The 26,155-nt window shown below is 44.5% G+C and overlaps 1 protein-coding gene across 2 annotated transcripts in view; it reads right to left on the bottom strand.

Moving 5' to 3' along the window:
* Creb5 (cAMP responsive element binding protein 5) overlaps positions 1-26,155 on the bottom strand; it is a 406,844-nt gene that overhangs the window by 9,668 nt on the left and 371,021 nt on the right. For both annotated transcript variants that reach the window (XM_036182853.1, XM_036182854.1), the window contains 2 exons: positions 5,428-5,751; positions 864-1,091 (listed from right to left, as the gene is read on the bottom strand). In XM_036182853.1, coding sequence (XP_036038746.1) covers positions 864-1,091; positions 5,428-5,751 — 552 coding nt within the window. The remainder of the gene's footprint in view (positions 1-863; positions 1,092-5,427; positions 5,752-26,155) is intronic.

The following is a 26,155-nucleotide window of genomic DNA, read 5'->3' as shown; positions in this document are numbered from 1 at the left end:
GAGAAACTGTCAATCACTACAGTGTTACAGTCTTTCTATTGGGTCACCTTACATGCTTCCTTATGCCCATAGGTCCCTCTCAGCTCTGGGAGGGGCTGCTTGTACTTAAAATCCTTCCCAAGGTTCCTGAAGCTGGAAGTTGTCATGTGCAAATTTAATTGTCATTTTCTCTGGAGAACCTGCCTGATGTTAGAACAAACACTTTGAATGGCATCATCAACATGCTAGGGAGTTCTTCTGAGAAGCCATGTACATTAGTTACTTTCCTCTTCACCTAGGACGACCCAGGAAACAGCATCTCCAGCTAAGTTCCCAGCTAAGCTACCCCTGGAAAGCAAAAATCACACAAGATCCCAACTTTGCTAAGTTTGGAATGAAGCTGGAAACAGGCTTTGAGTTTCAGAGCACACAAAGCTAACAACAACAAAACATATAAAATATTCTACCGTTACAAAACAAAAATACAGACAACTAGATGTATGCCAAGGCACCCTAAGTCTGGAACCGGAGTACTTGCAGATGAAAAGCCTTGTGTGCCAGGGACCATGCTAACTGCATCATGGACAAGAGTTCACATCTTCCCCCCAACTCTGTAAAGTTGTTCCCCATTTGCACACGAGGAAACGGAGAGCCAGACAGATGAAACCAGGTTTGAAGCCCCCCGCTTCTGTGTTTGGTCCCGTGTGTCCCTCATCTCTTGTGGGAGGACTAAGGGTGCCGAACTACTTAATGATGCTGGATGAGAGGGCCTGGGGTTCCTCTGAGGCAAGGTATGTGGTAGGATGCGTGGGTCAACAAGAGGCTGCGGGGCAGGAAATGCCAACCGTGACAAGGCTTGGGGAAGGGATGGGGAGGGACCGCACCTGAAGCTGCATGTTTGTCTGGGTGAGCTCTTCTGCTTTCTTTTCCAGTGACATCACCCAGACCTTCCTCTTCTGTCTGCACCGGGTGGCAGCGGCCCGGTTCCTTTCCAGAAATTTCCTCCGCCTCTCATCCGGGTCCTCATCCACCACCCTTCGCCGGCGTCCCCCTGTGGGCTGGGGCGGTTGTATTGTCTGGGTTGGTTGCATCTGTTGTGTGGCTGGTGAAACCTGAGGGAAGGAGAGGGAGGCAGTGATGGGAACAGGGAAGAAGGACATGTTGGGTAAGGAAGACTCCCCAGCCAGTGTTACAAGAGCAAAGCTCAGGAAGCCGGTTGGTTTTTAGTAAGCACACGAAACTTGTTCTCAGTGAATGAAACAAACAATGAAACCACTGCTGATAGCAGGACTGATAGCAGGACACAAGCAGGTGAATTTTTTCCAGATGGGCATTTGAAGGATCATGGGGGGTGGGGCAGGGGAGGGAAGAGTGTAGAATTTGTTTCTCCTTCAGGTATTAAAAATGTCTTATTTAAGATGCTCTAAAGAACAATGAATTGGTAGTGGACAGCTACTGTGTTGAAACAGGTGACGTCAAGGTTACTGCCATATTTTGTTCTGCAGAAAATCTTACGTTGTGGGCTCCTTTGCTTCCAAATGTGTTTAGATCACATCAGGGAACACAACCATGGGACACTGTCACTGCCATTCATGGACTCCTACAGAAGAGCCATGTAAATGCAGAGGGCAGTTGGGGTCCTGTGTCCTGTTCCATCTTTAGTACCTAGGACTAACTGGACCTGGAGACTCCAGGTGGGAGTGGTCTTCAAGGTCCTCGGGGCTCTAATTAAGGAAGAGAGAGTCTCAGGAGAGGTTTCTAGTGACTCAGACAGGTCTTGGAAAGCTAACAATTGTTACCAGCACTTCATGCTGTCCCACACTGTAGGGTGGGACAGCACGGACAGGTGGCCTCACACATACCTACATTACAAGGAAACACCAGGAGTGGTCGATGCTTTATTAAAACGTTTTCCCAAGTTTAGAGACTCCTTGGAAGCTCTATATGGGACTCCACAACATGGAAAGGTTGGGGACCCCCACACAGACAGCTTTATTTCCCTCTAAGAGGCAGACACACCGTACCTTGTGAAATTTCTACAGCTCCTCTTTATATGTCTGGATACCTAATGCCTTCACTAATGCCCTTTGCCCCTTCCTCCCTCTCCTCTTTCTCAGTCACCCAGGTTTACGGGTGTAATACCTATAAAATTGTTTTTACAAGAGACATTTAACCTACAGAAATAACAGGCAAAAAGTTTTCAAAAGACTAAACTCAAAACCCTTTCCTAACGCATTCCAACTCTATGATTGAAATCCATCAGAATGACTATAATCACACTAATGGTGGCTTCGGGGTGACATCACTCGACAGATGGTGATAAATTTCGGCCCCAAACTCTGTCAAATTTTCTATGACTAAACTATAAAAGAATCAGGCTCAGGAGGTCAGTTGGACTGCATCTCGGGAATTTTATCTAAAGCGAAGATGTTTTCTGAAACTCTTTATTGACTTCCTCTCCGCTCAGTCACAGAGGGCTAACAAAATAAGTACATTTTCTAAGGTCTTACTCATGTGTGTGTGTGGGGGGGGGGGCTGGTGATGACATAATCTTTGCCACTGGCTGAGATGTAGCAAAGTGTGTCATTTCAGATGCTGACCCCTGAGCCGGCTCCTGCAGAACCTGGAGTGGGGCGGGGGGAAGCATGCTGGCCTTTTGCTGCTGGGCTGTTCTCACATCTACTTGTCTCTTATGAGATGTCTTAACTACCAGTTCTACACAAGATGGAATTAAGCAAAAAAAAAAAAAAAAAATCATTCTTCAGAGCAAGGGCCTCTCAATGCCATGTGCTACTCCAGGGTTATATTGGTTAAGGAATATTCCTGGTGACTGGGAAGTGTCACCAGGATTCTGAACTAACACCTAAATCATGCAGGGAAATCACAGGCAGCTGGGAGAATTTGAAGATACAACTTAAAACCTAAATATCTGTGTTCCTGTTATTTATCATGACTTGGCATTTTGTGTTCAAGATGGAAGCCTCTTAAAAATTTTGATTAAAAAAAAAATGATCAGCAATGTAAAGAAGACAGAATTTGTCCTGAATTAACTTAGACTCTCAGATTTGGAAGGACCATCAGAAACGTCTGTATCTACTGTTCAGACTATCATATAATTGAAGAACTTGACAACATCTTGTCAGTAATCAGCCATGTATATATAACATAAGAGTGGTAGTTTAGGATAGTGTGTAAATGATCCCCAGATATGGAGTCTTTCTTTTTAGAATAGGATTTAGAAAAGAAACTCTGGGTGCAGCTAATTACAATAGCAATTAGCTAATTGCATATACAATTGAGCACTTACTGACTTGAAACAGGGCAATTGGCTAATTGGCACTTAGCTAATGAATGGCTTTCATATTTAAAAAAAAAAAACAAACTGTTAAATTTGTCTCTGAAATAACTTGCCCAAAACCTTGGTGTCCTTGTACTTCAGTAACTAACACAGAGTGAGCTGACTGCCTTTGTCTGAGATGGTTTTCTTTTTTCTTTTTTGATGCAAAACCCAGTACAACAGTTAACTAATATGTGAATTAAGAATATGCTCTGGGGACCATGTTGTTACTGAACTACTTGCTAAACATCTTTTGAGTCATTTAGGGTTACAATTGATCCTGGCTACCATGTCTTGAAAACCTTTTCCAGAGCCTCTGTGGCTTCATACTCTTGACAACCTATTAATTTAATCTAGTACTATCACCATTGGCAATTGGGAAATCTATACCTCTGTTCACCGTCACCAAAGTCAGCCAAGCAAAGAGCTGGTTTTGTGCTGTATGGCTCAACTCTTCTTGCTATGTAGAGCGCCACTAAGGATCTTTGCAAAGGTAAGTTTATCTAACAGGTTAGGAAGTTGCCTGTGGCTAATCACCCCCTCCCCCCTTACCTTTGCAGGCTTGGGTATGTTGGGGTAGGGAGCTCAAGAGCTCAAAGCTCTGCCTGGTCTGAGAGCTTGCCTCCAGAGGCAGACAGCAGAGGAGAGAGTGAATAAGCATCCCTTGGCAGACCCTAGCTTCCAATGCCATTCTGACCCAGATGGTTAGGACTGGGCAGTGTGGGATGGCTGGAGGAGACTGCTCGAAGCCTCAAAGGGCTCACCTCACCCTTGGACATGTGACTAGGGCTCACCGCACCCTTGGACATGTCCTTCAGCTACTTAGGAAAGCCCAGTCCTGTACAGCGACTTGCTTGTCTTCTTAGTCTGGGTGACATAACGTCTGCCTGGTCCCCCAACTCACTTAAGTGCAGTCTGCATGCTTGTTCTCTTACGGGTCAGCCCTGGTGACTCCACCCCTGGGATCTGACCTTTCTCTTGGTCTGATCATCTGCAGAGCTTGGCTGCCTCTCTGCTTCCTCCAAGATGTTTTACACTCAGGGATGAGTCATTTCTCACCATCTCTACAGCCCCTTGTATCCCAGAATCCCTTGATGAGCTTCTTCATGGTCAGGGAGTGAACTCTTCAGCTTTTTAACTGTTAATTCAAAGGTCTCTTTCCTTACATCTTTCGTCATGAGCTTAAGTCTCTCTCTCTCTCTCTCTCTCTCTCTCTCTCTCTCTCTCTCTCTCTCTCTCCTCTGCCTGCATGCCAGAAGAGGGCACTAGATCTCATTACAGATGGTTGTGAGCCACCATGTGGTTGCTGGGAATTGAACTCAGGACCTCTGGAAGAGCAGCCTATAGGTGAAATTATTAAGGCCACTCCACGTAGTTAAAAGGGAGGTTTATTTTGTGGGGTACTTACAAATGAGGGGGTAGGTTACAGGGTCTGGCAAGGGTATAGCACAATCCGGCGTTGTTCTCTGGAGAACTCTGCTCAGTCTACCCCCAGCGTCCAGAGTCCGGGAACCAAGAGAGTGAGTACTTCCCGATCCTTCCTCTTCCGCTTCCTCCTCTGCCCCGCCTTGTGGGCGTGACCATTACCAAAGCCTCAGTGGGGGTTGGAACTTCCAGGCCAATGCTGGGATGGCTACCCACTACAGCAGCCAGTGCTCTTAACCTCTGAGCCATCTCTCCAGCCCTGCCTAAGTTTCTCTTCATTCTCATATCAGTACTACCTATTTTTTAGGATAAACTTTGTGACATACTTCACAAAAATACAGGGTTTTGAGAACTAGTTTCCATTTGTTCCCTAGAGATGAAGCTGAAATTTACTACATTGCTTACAGAAATTATGACCCAATCCTGTCCTGTTGTTCACAAACACTTCCGAGGAAATGGACAGAGCTCCCCAGAACCCCCAGAATGTCAGATGGAGAACCTAGGCTTATCAAACCGAGTAGCAATAGGTGATTGCAGAGTTAGTGCTTGTGCTGTTAACATGCCAAGAAGAAGAAGAAGAAAAGAAGAAGGAGAAGGAGAGGGAGAGGTAGAGGGAAAGGGAGAGGAAGAGGAAGGAGGAGGAGGAGGAGGAGGAGGAGGAAGGAGAAATGCTGGTGAAGGTCTACCTGTGCTTGGTTGCCGGTGTGCAGGGGTGGGTGTGGCGAGGTCTGGTGGTGTGCTGGGTGTGCATGAAGGTGGGAATGGGAGTGGTGATGGGGGTGGTTCTGCTGGTGGTGAGGCTGTGGGTGGGGATGGTGTGCGGGGTGCTGGTGCTGGTGCGGATAGGGGTGGTGGGGAGGCAGTGTCTGGTGCTGATGCGGGTGTGAGTGCATGTGGTGGTGCGGCGTCTGGTCTTGCCGGGAGCCCATCATCTCCATCATGTGTCCGATGGTGCTCATGTTCCCATTGGACATGGCAGCAGGGTGGTGAGTCAACGCAGCCTTCAACCTCTGAAACAATAGAAGAGGGGAAAACTGAGGTCACTCATGCACACAGCGGAGATTTTGAAGCAAAACAACTCGTACATTCAATTCTACAATATTTTTGGTACTATAGTTCTGGTAGCTTTTGTGAGTGGGTAGCTTTGTAGGACCTCACTTTTTAACGTATTATGATAGGTAGAGAGAGGGTCACTGTCTATTCTGTTAATTCAACTGTTATATCAAATGCATAGGATAGCCTATCAAGGTTTACTAAGAAGTATTTCCTGTACCCATCCTTATCACATCCTATTGACAGAAAAAAGGTAAGCACAAACCAAGTGAAACCATTTAATATAATAATGCCATCAGGGAAGAGCTCCCATCCTGACCAGTGTGCAGGAACTGCAAGTATAAAACATTTTGTCTCTCAAAAGATTTCTCAGATGCAAGGAAGAGATCACATCAAATGCTAGCAGGCAGGAAAATTATTAATGCTGTTTTGAGAGTTCAACTCAGCCTTAGAAATCCATAAGGCAATGAAAAATTATTTTGTATTTATTACCATGACATTTCTCATGACCTCTCTTGATAACCATGTTTTTCTCACATAGTAACTTTCTTCTAATTGTGAGTATGAAGAGAGGAAATTAGAATGATTTGTGGTATTGCACATCACCTTCCGTGATGGCTACCAAGGTGTATGCCCAATAGGCAAGCACACCAATAGCTTCCATCTGAACCTAGAGCAGAGGCAAGCCCCTGTCGTCAGATAGATTTTTCCCTACTATGAGCTTCCCTCTCTCAGTTCAGAGACTCCACTCCCAAGCAGCTGTGCATGATGTGTAAAGGAGCATGCTTGCTGTTCTGCCATGCAACTTGATTTATGTAAAGGAAATTTCATTTCATATAATACTCACAGTGTGAAGTATTATTTACTTTCTTTTCTCTTTTCTTTCTTTTTTCTCCCAAGCAATCACTTAAAATGTCAAAACCATTCTTAGCTTACAATGTGTACAAAGTTAGGGCACAACGTGGAGATTTGGTCTATGGGCTGGGTTCATTTGGCTCTCGGTCAATATTAACCCAGTTCCCTGAACCTTGTTTTCTGTGTGGGGGGCCATCCTAATTCCAAGGGTCCCTGGTGCTACAGTTGTGCTAAGTCATGAGTGTAGTTACTCCGGAACTGCATGCCGGGAGGACAGGAGAGTCTAACTGACAAGCTCCTTCACATCAGCTCCGGGAGGACTCAAGTTCTCTCCAGATTTGTGTTCTGACCATTTGATAGCGCTGAACACCAACCATCGAGACAGAGGAGAACAGCCTTCCAATGAAAACAGATGCCACGGGACTCTGAGAAAGTGCACCAGTCTTTCTCAGCCAAGTCAGATAACCAACTCTTTACTTAAACATAAAGCGCTCCCAAAGGAGGACAGGATGGAATACCATATTGACACAAATCATCAATACAAATATTTTCTGTATCTTGATTCAGCAACCACTGAGTCCACTAGACCTCTCGGGGTGAGCAGTAGCCACTGCACGGGCAGCATGGACTTGCTAAGGACATTCAGGATGAAGGTGAGCTTCCTCAGTCCTGGAAAAGCCTAGGCCTTAGGCACTGTGTTTATACTCCTCAACTCTGTGTTTGAGAGATGAGGTCATTATTTTTCTAAAAACAAACAAGAAATGCTCATTATAAAAAATTTAAGCAAGGCTTAAGAGTGCAGTGAAGTCAGTCGCTTGCAGCCAGTGTGTTGTTGGTACTGTGGGTGAGCAGCATTCCAGAAGCCCATGTTTGCATATGTAGAATGGGAAGAACAGGTGGGATAATTGTAACATCAGAAATCATAATGAGTGTTTGAAATGGAGTGAATGGCTTCAGATAGTGTTTTCCCTCCCTTAACCGGAAAGTCTCTGAATGTTGTTTCCTAGTCTAAAAGAGAGAGAGAAAAAGATTGTGTTGAAGTTGTGTTTTTAAGTTGATTTACTGTATAGTACCTATGGGCCTTAAGTTTCTATCTTTCTTCTTCTTCTTCTTCTTCTTTTTTTTTTTTTTTTGTTTTTTCCAGACAGGGTTTCTCTGTGTAGCTTTGCATCTTCCCTGGATCTCGCTCTGTAGACCAGGCTGGCCTCGAACTCACAGAGATCCGCCTGCCTCTGCCTCCTGAGTGCTGGGATTAAAGGCGTGCGCCACCACTGCCCGGCCTTAAGTTTCATTACAAAAACATATGGCAAGTGTGTAATCCTAGCACTGAAGAAGATGAGGTAGGAAACTTTCAAGTTCAAGGCCAGCCTGGGCTATATGCAGACATTCATGCACACACATATTTGTTTCATCATTAAAAACTTCAGCTGGTGCAGGAGTACTGTGTGAAAAAGTAACAGCCACTTGCCTAGCCCTCTCCCCTTATGCTCTAGTCCCATCCCTTTGTTGTGGCATGTACCCTCAGACAATGATTTCTACGAAGTCTATTATTATATATTGCTTTTTGTTACTTGAACCCTTTTATCCATAAAAGTAGCTAATATGAATGACCAGGCGTTAACTGAGCACTGACCTGTCCTCAGTCTCTGTTTATAAATACTAAGTTCTTAGGCTTCAGAACAATACTACAGGGCTAACACAAGGGGGAAGGCACCTGCTCAGGCATGGCTGCTGGTGAGGGGCAGGTGCCATTCTCTGAAGGGGAAAGTGAGTGTGGGAAGTCATGTCATCCACCCTCTCCTGGAATCAGGGATTAATTGTGTCATGGTACTTCCCCATCACCAAAATGAAAGACAACAAGAAAAGGAGGAGCTGGTAGAGTTGGCAAGATAGAGATCACGCTGCAGGTTGCAAAAGCAGACACCTGTATCTGGTACTCAGCAGGCAGCTGGAGATGGAAGGCACTCTGTATGCAGGAGGAAGGGAGGTGGCTGGGGCGAACTTCTAGGAGGTCTCCTGCAGTACAGGGCCATCCAGGGCTGGGCCTCATCTCTCTTTGTATTTGTGAGGAATTCATTGTTACATCCACTCATACCAAAAGGGATATGGTAAGCCTGCTCTCCCTAGGCAGCCCACACCAGTTGACGACCTCCAGGCCCAGAGAAGCATCACCTGCACTGCAGAAATAAGGCCTCTGTGTCTGATGTTCTTATCTGAGCTCGCTTTTCCTTGTCTTCAGACATTCTGAAGACATAACATTTAGCTCCAAACTGCTCACTAGTAAAATCCTCCCTGCTTTCTGCTCAGAATCAATTCCCATTGATTTATGTTCCCAGTACAACCTATTAGAAAAAAAAAATACATCTGTTTCTCTATAACTTTTAGGGTGACTATTCCATTATTATCCATTAATGACCCAGATCATGAGATCAGGACCATTTTTGGATTTTGTTAAGTGTTAACTTACCAGCTTCAGTACAGAGATTAATACATAATTATATATAAAACTAATATATGAACGAATGAATGGTCATTCCAAGGCTTAGAGTGGAGACGGAGCATTTTCGTCTTGGAAAACCACATGTGGTTTTTGCTGGAATGATGATATATTTGTTAACAGAAGTCATGGAGGCCATTGACCCCTAGAAGTGATAGCAAAGGACCTACTCCCCCCATACCCAACCTGCCCTCTAAAAAATGGCAGAGAAAAAGGAAGCATATGGCCGAGAGGGGTGCACACGAATTCACCTTCATGTCTCTTTGAAATCAAGGCATGGAAAAGCCAAAGCTGTGCTGGAGTGGGCCGTCCTGTTGTCTCTTCAATGCTATAACTGACTTTCCCACCTTTAATTAGGAGCAAATGGAGCCTGACAAATACATACTGTGTACCAGATCTTCATCTCGCAAATAATTAGCTTGTACTGGTGAAGGGAAATTACTTGATTGCCTCAAGTCTGTTCTTGTATGTTCCAAGCCAAGGCAATAACACTAGCAACGCTAATAACATTCCATTTAACTATTTATTCACCCAGCAAATATTTATTAGGTTTTGACTCCATGCCAGCACTGCACTGGGCACTTTCTTATTTACTGTCTGAAGTAAATGGAAGATACATCAACCCGGGGCTTTTAAAAAGCCAGTGGGGAGAAAAAAATATACCATGGTATGGCAATGGAGACATTGGCTCCCCCTTAGGAAAGCTTGGGCCTGGGTTGAGTTTCTCCTCCAGCCCTCGGCCTCCATCACAGTTGAAGGCAGTCAGTTATGCAGCTGCCCTGCACATGTCTTCTCCCACACACCTAGTGCCACTTCAGACCAGTTTGGGGCAGTTCTTACAGTCATGGAACCACTGCTTCCCTGTGTTGTGGTACCCACAGAGCACATGCACTGTGAACCATTAAAATACCCCCAATATAGGTCAGTGCACCCCACTGTCTGAGGTATGAAGAAAGATCAACAAATGAGGCCAAGCTGCATTTTGCAGAATGAGCTTCCTTTTTGAAACTGAGTCTGGTTTCAAATAATATGCTGTCAAATGCCAGGAAAATACAAAAGCACGGGGTGGACATTAATGAACAAATAAACAGATTTTTTTTTTCAGCTCTAAAAATGAGGGCTGTGACTGAGCAGGACTGCAGGAGAGAAGAGGGGGATTTGGTTGGCTTTCTTTTCTTTTTTATTTTATTGAGAAAAAATTTTCATTCATTTTACACACCAATCAAAGATATCCCTCTTCCCTCCTCCCGCCCCCTCAGGCTCCCCTTCGCAACCCACCCCCCACTCTCCCCCACAAGAAGGCAAGGCCTCCTATCTGTTTTGGTTTGGACTCTGACACACAGCTGCTTTCAGTCAATTAAAGGTCATCTTTGTCCCATCCGCATGTTTTACCAGCTGCTTGTTCGCTGTTCCTGGTGGGAGTGTAGGCCTCCTGCCCTGGCATTGTGTCCCAGTAGGAAACTAGCCGCCCACCCCTCACCAATTCAGTGCGGCCACTGCTGAGTGCCAGGGTGCCAGGCCCTCTTGCGTGAGCTCCGTTTTGTATCACAGTGCCTCCTGTGAATCCCAGATACTCTCACGTCATCAGTCTCATAAGCACGTGGGAATGTGTGCTTGTGTGAGTACACACACCCACACACATAACACAAGCAGGCACATATACACCCACACACCCCAGGCAGTCTTTCTGCCATTAGCAAGTTGTTCACGCCAATTAGAAACATTTGTGTAATTGTAAAAGCTCCTTCAGTGAGGTGGATTGCCTGTGTTCATAGCCTTGGAAAGTCAAACCAGATTATTAAATTTTACTTGAAATTCAATTGGGTGGGAGATGGGGAAGGTGGGAACATTCTTTCTAGAAAGCTTGTGGTTATAAACCGCCCTTTGGTATGTGATCATAACAAAACATAGTTCCTGGGCTCACCACAAGTAAAAAAGCTAGCCATATACGAATGTGGCAAAATCTGTATTTTTATTTCACACTTAAAATAGTGATTGCCACTGTTGGCCTCCTCAGAACATTGCTTCAAGGTGCAATTTCCTCTTTCTTTAGCATCCTCTACATAGTTGTGGCAAGGAAGGGGTTAATACCAGCTTCTGATGGTGCTCAATGGTGTGAGATCAAAGACTTTGATAGATGTGAGCTTTTGGTACCTGACATCCTTGACTTGCAAGGACTTCTGAAATTAACATAATTAATTAGTTCATATAAACAAACAGAAATTAAGTCAGTTATGTATTCACTGATTTTAATACCTACAAAGAACTAATTTAGATTCGAAGTGTATTCTAATTTAATAATAGAGTGGATGACATGGGAAAGGAGCATCAGCTGTGAGCCTCATATGTACAGCAGATTTTAACATCCAAGGCCATATGTGGGCTTCAGAGCATCTACTGAGAATTACTGTATGAGCTTGATTCTTAGAACTCATATGTCTCAGAAGTGTTATGAAGATAATTAACTAAAATCATACTTGTTTTTCATCAAAATCCCTTTTCCTCAGGATTAAAATACTTTGGTTTTACTTTAAAATTTTTAAAAATTCAGTAAAAGCTGAAAGAGACAATGAAGTATCACTCATACCATAACACAGAATGTCACAAACATTACAGTATATTTTAAAAATCCCAACACAAGCCACATTTATATGAAATATCTAAAACACACAAAGCTGGAGAACAGACTAGAAGCAGCTGGGGACTGGGCAAGGGGCACAGAGTTTCCTTGTGAGAGACAGAAACTCATTGGCAGTGCAAAGGTGGGAGCTACGGTCTGTGGAATGGAGTAAGAGCTAGTGAGATGCGTGCTAGAAAGTGGTTAATTTTATAAGAATTTTGTCTCAACTTGAAAAACATTAAAAATAATAATGCAAAAAGCTGGGTTTGTGGCTTAGCAGCAGAGCTCTTGTTTATCCAGGGTTCCAACCTATGGCTAATTTCAAGTCCTCTTAGCCCAAGCTAGAGTTGTTTGGGAAGAGGGAACTTCAGTTGAGAAGATACACCCATCAGATTAGCCTATGGACATGGTGTAGGGCATTTTACTGATTGACCATTGATGGGAAGGGCCCAGCCTCCTGTGGATGGTCACCCCTGGGCAGGTGGTCCCAAGTGCTACAACAGGCTGAGCAAACCACAGGGGCAAGCCAGAGAACAGCACTCCTCCCTGGCCTCTGCTTCAGTCCCTGCCTCCAGCTTCCTGCCTTGAGCTCCTTCCCTGACTTTCCTGGATGATGGACTACAAGGAGTAAGGTGAAATCAACTCTTTCCTCTTTGGGTTGCTTTAGGTCATGGTGTTTGATCACAGCAATAGAAATCTGAGATACAACCTCAGCATCACAAAGGTAAAAAGTTAAAGTAAAAGCTGAATGAGAATCTCTTTCCTTCTGATGGAGTGCTGACGGGCACTCTAGACTTCATTTGACAATCACTGGGATGCCATGGGAAGCACACAACACTGTCCATAAGAGAACAAATAAAATGCTTGGCTCTAAATGCCAACAGTCAACAGCGGGTTTCCAGTGTTTGTCTCTAGGACTTTGTCTCTTTAGCAAGAAATTGGACCACTCCTTTTCTTGCAACACAGTAATCTGACAGCTGGTTTGAAACCAAAAGGCACTGCAGAAGACATAGTCCCAACTTTGTAACACAAAGTGCCATAGAAGCTTAGATATGCTGGCTGCCAGTGCTACAAGTCTGTCCACCGAGGAAAAGTAAACAGGAGCGAAGCAACACCTATGCTTGGTTAGAAAAGCAAATAAAAAATCCACTGTCCAAAAACAGTCTAAGGAATATGGAGTGTGGCACAAGTACACGTGTAACAGGACATGGGATTTTGTAAAGCATTCTTGGGCAATGCAGCCATCAGATCAGCTGAGGTAGTTTTCCAGTTCAATCTGTAGTACTGGACGAGGGAGCTCTTCATGCAAGACACAGGAGTCTGATTCTTCCCTTCACTGGTCATGCCATGTGTGAGTCCATGTCTCCTCCCTGTCTGTCCTCCTCAATTGTTAGCACCCTCCTCAGATGCTAGCATCATACCTCCCCAGTAGTGGGGTTTTCTCTGGGGAGTATTCCAATCTTTATTTGAGTGTCATGCGGGTTTCATTTTTCCCCCTGGAGGATTGGGATGGGTGTCTAATATTCACATGTCCAGGCATGTTAACCTGTTTCAAGTGTTCATTGGTTTTTAATTGATAAGCTGATCCATCTATTCATGTTCAGTAGCTAGGCAGAGACAGTGGTGAGCTGACAATGGGGGGTGTGTGTGTGTGTGTGTGTGTGTGTGAAGGGATGAGGAAGATATCTCACAATTTCACAATTTGCCACTTTAAAAAACCTGTATCTGGGTTGCCCTCTCTTGTCCTAGCCATGGCTTGGACACCAGGTGAGAGTACATAGCTCTATAGCTCTCTGTTCGATTTAAGCCACTGAGTCTAAACATGAAAAGATGACCTTGGTGGTAATTTTTCCCCTAGAAAGTGGTATCTGCCAGTTTCCCTGTGGATTTTTAAAGGTGCTGAGCACACAGTGGACAGCCTGCAAGCTCCCTCCCAATCTCCCTGAGCAGTACCTTCTTCCCATGCTGTATCTTTGAAACACTGGTTTGTAGTTTTCTTTGTAGAAAGAACCCTTCAGGTAGCAACAGTCAAAGAATAATCTCTTTGTCTTGTTGCACACACCACTTAGCCCTAAAACCCCAATGCCTGAAAACCTAGATGACTTTAGGGGAGGGCTCGTTTCCCAGTATTATAGAAGAAAATGCTATTGGAAATATGCAATCCCTTGTTACGTTATTTCAGATGGGGTCTTACTTGGGATCACAGGCAGTAATAACATACATTAGAAAAACACAGAACTTGACATTTGTAATTCACCATGGAAACTCCATGCTAACGCAGCACTGAGTTTAGGGTTTTAGCTGCACAGAAGTCAGGAGATTTAGAGTTGAGTTCCCAAAGGACTTCATTTCATATGTGCGTCATGGGGCCTTTCCTGGGTTGAGATCTAAGATTTGGCAAAGGAGATACAATGACTAATGAAGGAAAGGGCTTCCTCCTCATGTTCAGCTTCCCATAATCCCTAGGAAGATGGCTGGAGAACAACTTTCCGTAAGTCGTACCCTTTCAACGCACGCCTTTGCCTGAGTAGGTGACAATAATGCCATTGTCATGTCTGATGCTGAGGGTGCAGGACTTGGCAGGGGCCTACTTGGGTGGACCAGCCAATTGCCACCACATCACCTACTTCTGCAGTGGGTCATTTTCCATGCTTTTATGAGGACAGCTGCAGTCAGTAGGCAGTGCCCTTAGCTTTCTCCTCAGAGGGCACCTCAGTCACTATGACACCCAAACTTTTAAATCTGAATTCTGTCCCCAAATTCCATAGGAACTGGAGAAGGACTTTTTGTGGACACATCGCTGGCTATCCCTTCTGAGATCTGTACATGATAAGATGCTCTGAAGCATTGTCTTTTGGCTTTAATCCAGTTATATGACATCAAAGCCCTTCCTGGAGTCTTTAGGGTCAAGGGCCCTGGAATTGCTTCTAACAAGAAATCTCCAGGTGTTTCTCTTATTTCTGGGGTAAGTGATGGTATCCACACCTGAGGCTATTTTACATTCTCTGTGTGTCCAGTCCAGCTGTGTCACTGATCTCCATGGGTATGGGAGGAGAGTGGAGGGTGATAGAGCATGGTTGATACTAAGGTACCATGTAAATTACTCTTTGGGTTTAGGGGTGTTAGTGGTGCAATGACCTGTTGCAAAATTAACTTTTGAGGGCTCTATCTTCATGTTAAAGAAGAACTCCAGGCCCACCATTTTGGTCCAGATTTTTATTCTTGACTCAGTAGTCATATGAGAGAAGAAACATTTGCCATTAGTCCCATGGCTCTACACATGCTGTCCTTGTGAGCATCCTGGTCTTCCTCAGCAGGGAGAGCTACAGGAGACTGAGAGACTCAGGAGGTAGGCCAGCATTGTCTAGAGGCACCATCAAACCCAACCTTCATGTGTGTCCTTGAAAACCACACGATGAAGAACAGAGGATTCAGGAGGAAGGTGGACACACATGCGTGAGCACTCACACATGTGAGCACACACACATGTGAGCACACACACATGTGAGCACACACACATGTGAGCACACACACACACACACAGAGAGAGAGAGAGAGAGAGAGAGAGAGAGAGAGAGAGAGAGATCTTTTCCTCATCCTGGATGCATACAATTTAAAGTATTTCAAATGTGGCTCTCCTACATTTTAAAATCTACTTAGTAACTGTATTCTGAGAAAATGAGTACTTTAGGTCTTTGTCAGGCCTCAATTTTTACTGTTTTTTTTGGTTTTTTTTGAGGCGACAGTGTCAGAGTACATTTGCACATTACTAGTATCTTTAGCTTTAGTTCACTTTCCTTCTTCCCATTTCTGTTGTCTCTGTGGAGCTACTCCAAGGAGCCCGAGATCTAAATCAACTGCTTTACCCCCTGAAACGTGAGCAATGGAGGTGATGGGGCGGGGAGCATGCAACTGTCTCCTTAAATCACTGTCCCAACCGAGTGCCATTCTAGAAACGACAGCTAGAAAGCTCTCCAGTTGATTGATGGATTGAAAATGGCCGCTCTAAGAAGTGGTCTCTCAAGCTGAAGACAGCCTTGTCTCGATGTGTAGTCTTCTCTAGTCCAAGTCACTTGTTTCTGACTCCACCTTGCTCTCAAGCAACTGCTCCCTGGGGACTGGGGGTGGGGTAGTAGGTGGGCCGTTGCATGATTAGAGGGGAGACAGTGGGTGATAAAAAGCAGAATGTGTGCACAGGGCCGGAAAGGAAAGGGCAGAGGGAAGGCGAGGGACTGGAAGTGAGGAAGCTTCTACCAGAGGTGGGAAATGCCTTCTACTTGAGGGTCTGATATCTGTGTGCGGAGATGAGACAGGGTATTGAAAGGGAGAAGTGAAAGCAAGATTGAGTCAAAATATTCTACTCTCAGAAATAAGTTCAAACCCTGTGCCCCCCCCCCCCGCTTTTGAGAACTATCTACTCCACCCTAATTTCAAGATAAATTAATCACCAGAGGGTTATCATCAAGGAATTTCTTAATTTCTCCAATATCTGTCAAGGAAATCTTTTTCTGATATGACAGATAAGGAAAAAGTTGCACCCAGTAGGGGTATTTTTTATAGGAATAACATTATATTAGAAAATTTCCCACTTCTGTAAGGTTTCCAAACCATGTATGGTTAACCAGACGCTAACAAAATGGTTCACCAAACATGTCAACCACCAGGCCAGGGGGAAATAGTGATGGCAAACATGTCAACCACCAGGCCAGGGGGAAATAATGATGGCAAACATGTCAACCACCAGGCCAGGGGAAATAATGATGGCAAACATGTCAACCACCAGGCCAGGGGGAATAGTGACCACAGATCTAGCAATGAAGAACTGTTCTCCCGCTTCTGAGTGCCTTCCAACCAGCCCAGCCCCCACCTGATTTCTGAATGGCTTCATATTGAAGGAGCCCACTCAGGTCTGCAGTCAACACATTTAAGAGTACTTCACCAGTTGGGCAGCCATTGTATTCTGGGTATTCTGGGTGGGTGAGACTGTTTCCTCCATGTTCATATTCACTGAGCTTGCCACTGGTCTAGCGTAACTAATGACAATGAGCTTATCCGTGTAGAAACTTTTTTTTTCTAGTTTCTCAGTAATACCTACCTGTAGGAGTGGCTGTGCACATCCATATGCTTGTGTGTGCATGTGTGAGAGTCACAGTACACACGTGGAGGTCAGAGGGCAGCTTTCAGGAGTTCATTTCTTTCCTCCCATCATGTGAGTCCCAGGGATTCAGCTCAAGTCCTCAGGTTTGGTGGCAAGTACCTTTTCCCACTGAACCCTCTTGTTGGTCTTAGGGATCATTTCCAAAGGAGAAAAATCTATTAATATTTTTTCTTGGAATTATTTCAGTATCTGCTATTTATTTTTTCTCTTTTTTTCCCACTCAAAACTATCCTTGATTTCTTTCCAAAGCTTATAAACTGCAGGAAGTCCATCATTGCTCAGCCTCCTTGGTGGGTACCACACACTATACACTTTGCTAAAAAGGAAAACTGTTGAGGGTCAAATGCATGACTTATTATAGTAAGCATCATTAGCTCTGAGTGGAGCCATGTTTTAAATGAGCCCAATTGGTTCTATTATTTAGTAGCTTAAAATCCTTTCTGGAAGTAGGAGGGATGGCTACTAAAATTCAATTTGTAAACAAAGAAATATTATGCAGATAACTCCAACTGTTTCCTCTAAGAAGAAAACAGGTTTAAAATCAGATTTCCCCACGAGAAATACATCTAAGTGCTTTTGTTGATTCTATTCAATAAGCATAAGTTCAGCCTGGGTACCCACCACTGCTTCTCTTGGAGGCAACTGGCATTCCTGAGTGGAATTTTAGAGATGTAGGCAGAAAAAGTGGCAGAAACAGAAGCACACAAGCCCCTTGCTTCTACTACCCCAGGTAGTATGTGTATTTTTCTTTTCATTTACAGACAAGTGTACATGGCAGGACCATTCTGGAAGTCCACAAGTATGTGCCCTATCTATGCCGACAACACAGACATAGGTTGGCTGCGTGAAACAGCAGTTCAGTTCTACTTCTCACTTAAACCTGGGTTTGTGGGGAGGGATAAGCTCTCTAAGTGTAAATTGCTCTTTGCTTTGTTTTCAGATTTCAAGAGGATAGAAACCCTGCACATAGTAAGGAAGCCCTCTACCTCTGAATTATAATTCCCGGCCCTTGGTTTCATGAAACAGGGTTTCCCTAAGTAGCCCAAGCTAGCTTCAGACTCATGATTCTCCTGCCTCTGCCTTCTGATGCTGGGTCATAGGCATGAACCACTATGCCTGGCCACTCTTCACCATGATTTCAGATAGAGTTCAGATCTCTGTAACAACAGTCATCAGTTAAGCATATGCTTTTCTGTGGATGATGGGTGATGTCCAGATAAAACCCCTAGTAAGTGGAAGACGTGAGTTGAACATGGAGTCAGCACTTTTAACCCACCCAATGTTTTTGAATTAACTTTTGAATATTATCAAAACTATGCCACACAAGGAATCCCTCACTCAGGAGGTTTGTTCCCAAAGCAATGGACAGTGAAGCAATCTAGTTTAAAACTAGCAGCTCTAGAGAGGGATTGAGAGAGGGATCGGAATAGACTATGTAGCCTGGGTTGGACTGATTCATTCTAAATGACAGTAACTACCTCAGAAAGAGACCAACACCCTCTTATTGACTAGGGTGGCTTCAGAACAAACAAAAAAGTCAAATGAAGTCCAGTGTTGTGGCCTAGAGATGTACACATTAGACTGATATTATTCTGAGTTTCAAGCCTGATTCCAAGAAACACCTATGAACTGTCAAACACGAAAGTAAACTCAGTGCAGTACAAGTATCTATAGACAGACATGGGTAGAGTCTGCTTATCCTGAGAAAAGACTGTTGTCAAGGCAACAGAAATATCTGAAATGCAATTTAAAGTCACATAGGTTGCACACCTGAGATTTCCATAATGCAGGGCCTCCAAAATATGTGCCAACCTAGGAATACACACGAGTACTAAAGTGGCCTTACCTTCCATGCTCACACGCTCAGTGGAGCACAGATGTCCAACTTGGACCTTAATATACTGAAGCTTCCTATTAAATGTTCCATGATTCTCTTTTAAAACCGTAAGACGGTTAATCTGGCCTCACTTCAGCTAGGCTAATGGCCGCCTACCTCCCAAAGATTCCTTTGCCCTTTCCAACTGGCAAATACTGGCTTCATTTCCTCTGGTGCTGTAGGGATCGTGGAGAATGACTGTCTTGGCATGGAGGCTTCCTTTTAGCACTGCCCTGGCATTTGCAGAGACACTGCTCATTCTCTGGACACACATCCATTGAGCACTCTCTCTGTGCATAGTGAGAAATAGCTGCATGAGACATTTCCCATTCCCACTCCATGAGCTTGACATGTAGTCAGCATCTCCGCTGCCTGGTGATACAGTGGTATCACAGTGATTTCTACAGAGAAAGAAATTCAGGTTGCTGAGTTCAGTTGAGACAGCAGAAGACCTGGAGCTAACGAACATCTTTAGACTGTAAATATCTGTGGTTAACTTAGGTCTACACAGTCTCTGCAATGAAGGATTACTCAGCTCCACATTAAGTAGTGCTAATGTGCCCAAACTTGTTATCCAGGCTAAGTGAACAATGATTGATAATATTGATCACTAGGCTACTTACTTTATTTCTCTGACAGAGATGCCATCAACCATAGTGACATGGCTTGGAATGGCAGTGAATGATCATAGTGACATCAAGAATTTAGTTGTCTAGGGATGGAGAGATGGCTCAGCAATGTATTGCTCTTGCAAAGGACCTGTTTGATCCCTAGTGCCTACATGGTGGCTCATAATTGCCAGTTAAGTCCAGCTCCTATGGATCAAATGCCTTCTTCTGGCCTCCTTTGACACTGTTAGCATGTAGTACACACACACACATTCAGGTATACACATGTACACATCTAATAATACACAAATAATAAATAAATCTTATTAAAAAAAGAGAAAAATTAATTGCCTAACTGCAGGCTCTGATAATGGGGAGGGTTCAGGCATTCACACAGGCCAAGGCTATTTGATTTGAGAGATAAGAGGGTCCAGGAGGTAAAAGGCCCATGTGATCACATGACAAGTTTAAGATTGAAAGTATATTAGAACTCAGGATTCCCAACTGCTGGTCCAGACTTCCTCTGCTACTCTAGGGACCAGTCTGGCACTCAGTTGCACCCAGAATAGTAAATAAGAACCAGAAACGACATATGCAAACACTAATAGCCATGTGCTGTGTGTTTTGGGTGGTGTGGAGTCAACGTGTTTTGAGGCAGGGCTGCTGCTTGTCTGGAGCCGAGGAGACAGCGTGAGCCACTGCTGCTGGATGGTAGACTGCAATGATGCTGTCTGTCTTCCCAGCTGAAGCAGGCGATCCCCTGAAATGATCTGCCAGCTTCTGATTCTGATGGGGGTGGAACTACAAGGGCATGCAAAGAAAGCAAGCCAGGAGCAGGGTAGGAGAGAGAATGGAAGAAAGCAAGCCAGAAGCAGGGTTACTGGTGATGGATGTGGGGGCCCTTGACTGCAATTCTAGCTATAAGGAGGCTAAAGCAGAATGGTCACATGAGCTTGTGAGTTCAAGGCTAGCCTGTCTTAAAAACAAATGACTGTAAATTCAATTAAATGGTTATTGATTTGTATTCTGCTATTTTCCAAATAATTTAAATAATATAGAAGCCTTTAAAGAGACTTGCATAAAGCTTCAAACTTGACATTGTCTTCTCAGTGACAAGTCGGTCCATGGACTTTGGCTGGTTGAGTAGGTGGAGAGGTCTACTCAGCCTGCATGTGTCTGCTGAAGTGACCATCATGGCCCTGAGTTATGCAAGGCACCAGTTGCTTCTTCTACTTCCAAATAGCTAACCCAGGTCTAGAGATCCCAGCAACATTCTTATGTGGCCCTTTAGTCCAGCTTCAAAATCTAGTAGGCAGGTGGCCAGCTCCCTCCATGCCTCCTGTTCCTTGATAAAGAATTTCAAGAGTGGGCCTGGAAATATACAAATTATAGCAGCTATATAAGTCCCCTCAATATCTTTCCTTAGATCATCTATAAAATATAGACTATGTGAAAATAAACTTTATATTTTAATGTTCTGTTTTATTTTTTGAAGGGCCTCACTCATGATGGACAATTGCTCTACCACTGAGCTACATTCCCAACTCTCTTTTTATTTTGAGACTTGGTATTAATAAATTGCCCAAGCTGACCTTGAACTCACTTTGTATCCCAGGCAGGTCTTACAGCTGTCATCTGCCATAGTCTATCTGGTTGTCTGGGTGACATGGCCTGGCCTAAGTTTTACTTTTATAGTTATTGTACTGATTTTCATTAAAAGGGTTGAGGAAAGGCGTATAAACCAGGCAGCCACAAAGTTGACTACAAGCTGGCTATCTTCTCATTCAGTCTTGTGACGTTACCTTTCATATTCTACTTGACTCGGCCCACCTTCAGTCTCCCAGATTTCACTGGAACTGCCCTGTGACCAAGGGATAAAATGACACCTATGCCAGTGTGTGTGTGTGTGTGTGTGTGTGTGTGTGTGTGTGTGTGTGTGAATGTATGTATGTATGTGAATGTGTATGTGTGTGTGTGTGTGAATGTGTGTGTGTGTGTGTGAATGTGTGTGTGTGTGGTGTGTGTGTGTGTGTGTGTGTGTGTGTGTGTGTGTGTATGTGTGCATGTTCCATGCATGATAGAAACAATGTAGTCTGCTCTGGGATTTTCCTGCAGACCCGTAAGCAGCCCTTTGCCACACTTTTTGGCTTGGGCCCCACAGAGCTGGAGAGCATCCTTCAGAGCAGCCTGTCCTCTGAGGTGTGAATTCCCTGGCATTGCATTCATGAGCACAATGCTTCCTTTTATTCTTTAGACTAACCTGGATTCCTTGCTCGGTGCCACACCCTGTGCCTATTAAGAAGCTGTTGGGTCAGAGAGAGAACATGGCGCAGCCAGGACTAAAAATGGCACACACACACACACATACACACACACACACACACACACACACACACACACACCACCACCACCACCACCGCCGCCGCCGCTGCCACCACCACCACCACCACCACCAACAACAACAGTCCATCAGAAACACTCTAGGACAATAATACAACTAGAACACTAACAAGGAGCGCAGTCTTCACTTTTGCTTGGTGTCAGCCCAGGGCTCACCTTACAAATATCATGGTTTGCATATGACCTGAGCCTTACCTCTCCCCACCCCTCAGCCCCGTGCTTGGGTGTGGGAACATTTTGTCCCAGATGGTGGTGCTATTTGGGCAGGTTTCGGAACACTTGAGAATGTGGCCCAGCTTGCAGAAATGGCTCCCTATGTGACCTGTCTGCTGCTGCTCTGCCTCCCTGGCATGGTGGACTATTATCCTCTGAGCCACCCACCACAATTACCCCTGCCCTGGAGTTGTCAGCTGTTTGTTTCCAGGATGAGGAGGGCTTGTGCTTGGAAGGCATGAATGAGCAGATTAAGAACCTGCATTCACTGAGCTAGTATCAGGGGCCTGTTCTCTGTGAATGCTTTGTATGACATCCCTTAGACAATGTCTTAAACTCCACTGAGAGAATGAGTGAGGTGGTGAGGGGGCATACAATCCAGATGCTGCCTGAAGCTGTGATCCCCAAGAGGTCTCCATGTCACAGAAAGAACAGCATCAGAGGCCTCATGGCATCTACATGTGGATTTACCCCGCTGGGGACTGTTTATTGTTCTAACTTTGAGCAACCCACACTGGAGACCATCAGAAAAACAAATACTGAAAAGCCTCCTTAAATTGTACAGAGCTGTTTATAGGTCGTATGATTCTGGTGAACCATCCTGACAAACAGCTAGTAAAAGCCATTACCTTTAGCAACAGTGACTTGTGATGAAATGTTGGGATATGGAGACAAGAGGGTGGAATGAAGAAGTTCTAAAGTGAATAAATGCATGGAAGGTGAACTGCTGCTCAGATGCTGAAGTCTTGGGAGCTTTTGCAAAAGGCCCAGAGCTGTTTGGCATTAGAGGTAGAATGAGAGGGAACAGACACCAGAAGTTTTCACCCGTGAACCACATCACACCCCATCCCTTAGCAAGAAGAATCTTGTGGGCTCAAACCACAGGCTCACAGCCCAACCTTTCCCACCAGGGCATCAGACAAGTCTTGCCTTCCCACAGCCTGGCATGGAATGTCAGCATCCCACCACAGTACTGGGGCTTAAGGCTCCATCACAAGGGCAGCCAAATGCATTTCTCTACTCACAGCAATGTTGTCCTGGCCCTCAGCCAGTGTGAGAAGACCAGGAGGGGGAAAAAATCCTATAACTAAGCAAACCAAAGAGGAGGGTGGGGAGTGGGGAGAAAGGGTTGAAGTGGCTAATTTCTCCACTTTCCCCCTGCTGTGGTTAGAGCTGGGGCAGATCATTTATCACACATTTTGACTGCATGCCAGCTAGCTATGGAAAAAAAAATAAGAAAGAGTCGTTTATTAATTCAATTAGCTGGCTTATTTATCAGGGCTGGGTTAGCAGGGGCAGTGCGGAGACCAGGGGATGCCTGTGTCCGGGCTGTCGCTCACAAGCCCTGTAGGCAAGTGGAGACACACATGCTTAGCCTTGAGATGTGAGGTGTCACACAAGCTGCGTTTATCATGCCTAGAGGATGACAAGGAGGCCCATCCATTGTAATGAGATGCTAGGGTGGGAGGATGCTCTAAACATGACAGTCATTAGTGTTTATCACCTTCAGGGGTGAGTCTTTGTGCACAATGCAATGTCCTTCAGGCTTTTGGACTTCACTCATCTTGGCTGTCTCGCTCACTCACTGTTTGCAATGGCTTTACCTTGGGTACAGCCAGCAGTCCCTGGGCAGTGGATGAGATTTGCAGCCATCTTGCCAGTGAATTCTCTAAGTCCCAGGTTCTAGTCAGTTTGCCCCAGGCCTTCCCCAAGACCTCATATCACTGCCTGTGCCCGTCTGCTCTAGGCTGACCCAGGCACTTGGTGGCGCTAGGCCACACCTCTTCTAACCCTGTGGGGATAAATAAGAAAGATGGCAAAAGAGAGAGTGCTGCGATTTTGTTATTATTTAATGTAACTTGATTATTACTAGATGGTTGTAATACTTGATTTTTGCTTTGATATCCATTTCCATCTTGGAACCGACGAATCAGGTGTTTTAAAGACTTGAAGGGAAGTGAGTTCTGGACACATAAACCAGTGTATTAATTCCACATAATTTAGACCAAGTGATATCATAATTGTAAATGGCAGAAGAAGAATATTAATGTAGGAATATGACAAGATTTTGGTGACTTAACTGGTTAACTAAGGAGCATTTGTTAGCTAGGGTGTAGCAATGGCAAGGCCCCATCACTGACCTTAGAGTGGACGTGATGTATACAGGAGCACTGTGATTTTTCTCTTTCTTTATTGATTAATTCTGTTCTCCGAAATGTATGTAGTGTGCTCCGGTTCCTTCTCACCCACATCTCCCATACTCTGCTCTTATCCCTACAGCTTCTCCCATCCCTACCAGTCCCTGTCTTAGAGTCATGACTCCTTAAGCAAGGCAATCTGTGTGAGCACTAGGTTAGAACTCTCTCTTGGAGCCAGGAGGGGTCCACAGCTGATAACAGTGACCCCCACTCTCTCAATCTGTCAGGATTATACTCTTATGATCTTTGTTTTTTGTGCTGAGATATATATATATATACCGAGAAGCAGATTCTCTTCATTTTCCCTATCAGTCATTAACTGATACAAGGGTGTGTGTGTGTGTGTGTGTGTGTGTGTGTGTGTGTGTGTACATATTCAAGTATTCATGCATGTGTGCACATGTATATGTGTAGGGTCCTGGCAGGCACTACTGCAACATATATGGAAGCCAGATGTTGACTGGTGACTTCTTCAATCACCCTCCTCCATATTTTTTTTTTTTTTTTGAGTCAGGGTCCCTCACCGAACCTAAAGCTCATTGATTGGCTAGACTAGCTAACTAGCAAGGCCCAGGGATCCTCTCTCTTGTCTCTGTCCCCCAAAGCTATGTCCAGGCTTTTTAAAGGAATGCTGGGGGAGAGGGTGGGAGCCTAAGCTCAGGTCCTTATGCTTTTTTTAGTAAGCACATTCCTGACGGAGCCATCTCTCCAGCCCCAGGAAATGTCCTAAATCATCTTAACTATCCTGCTTGCTCTTTCCCCTCCCCGCTCCCTCTTTTATTGCCCCCACCCCCACCACCCTTGTTTCCTGCTCACTGGTTGCTGAAGGGTGCCTCTCCCTTGACAGTTTGCTAATCTCTAAGGTCCTAAGAGACATCACTTCTTTGCTGTGTCTCCTCCAGACCATACTCCCAACACTTGGGGTCTAACACCTTGAACAGTATCCACTGAGTTGGGCAAAACCAAGTAGAATTAACTCTCCTTTCACCTTTCACTTTCCATGGCCTAGAAGCCTCTGGGTCAAGAAGGAGAAGGGGGTGCTAGCTGGTGATACACTGATGATCTTTCATTTCCACTCTTTATTTTTAGATCAACTTAACCAAAACCAATTCATTTTAAAGTTGACCTATTTTGGCATTCTAGTTTTTCTGTGTGTTTGAGTTTTCTAGTTAAATGTGGTCTTTTGGGGTTTCTTCTGCTAATGGGGCACCCATATCGGACTCTATAGGCTTCATGTGACAGTTATATCTGGAGATGGCAAGACCAGTATAGTGATCCACCCTACAATCTGGTCACATCCCCAAAGTATGGTGTGTAAACACTTAAAAAGGTTTTTTAGCTATGTGGGGTCAAAAATTCTCACAGGCATTTACAGCCACAAGCAGTTAGGGTAGATATGAATGGAAGTGCATTTCTTTTTGGTTTGAGATGTTTGTTAATTGGGAGGGAGAACCGCTGGATTAAAATACATTTTCATAATCTAATGCATTTTGGACTCAGTGAGCCCAGTGTGTTTATTGAAGTTCAGCATTTATAGCTCATCTTCAGGTTTATAAATTGTTGAGAAGCCCAAACTCCCTGCCTCAGTACAGTCTAAGCATCCTTTCAAAACAAAGATAAAATAGTAATCATAACTTTATGCTAAACAGTGAACTCCTTGATCAACAGGGAACTTTACAGAAGACTTCATACATTTCTTTGTAATTATCATGCCCAAATTCAATTCCTTTCAAATTCCTTTTGTAAAACAAGGGAAATGACGAGGCATGGAATGCCTGCCAGCCATCATAGCTCTGGCGGTCTGGTGTCCAGTTTCTCCTGAACATCACTTGACTTTCCACATAAGTGTTTCTCAGATTGACTACTAGGGTTTGCTTCTAGAAGGTTCTTATAACTGGACCCAAATTATCTTTCAAGCCCAATTCCTAGGAAATGG

Source organism: Onychomys torridus, chromosome 3 (assembly GCF_903995425.1).
Source record: "Onychomys torridus chromosome 3, mOncTor1.1, whole genome shotgun sequence".
Classification (NCBI taxonomy): Eukaryota; Metazoa; Chordata; class Mammalia; order Rodentia; family Cricetidae; genus Onychomys; species Onychomys torridus.
This window is presented reverse-complemented; position numbering and strand designations above follow the sequence as displayed.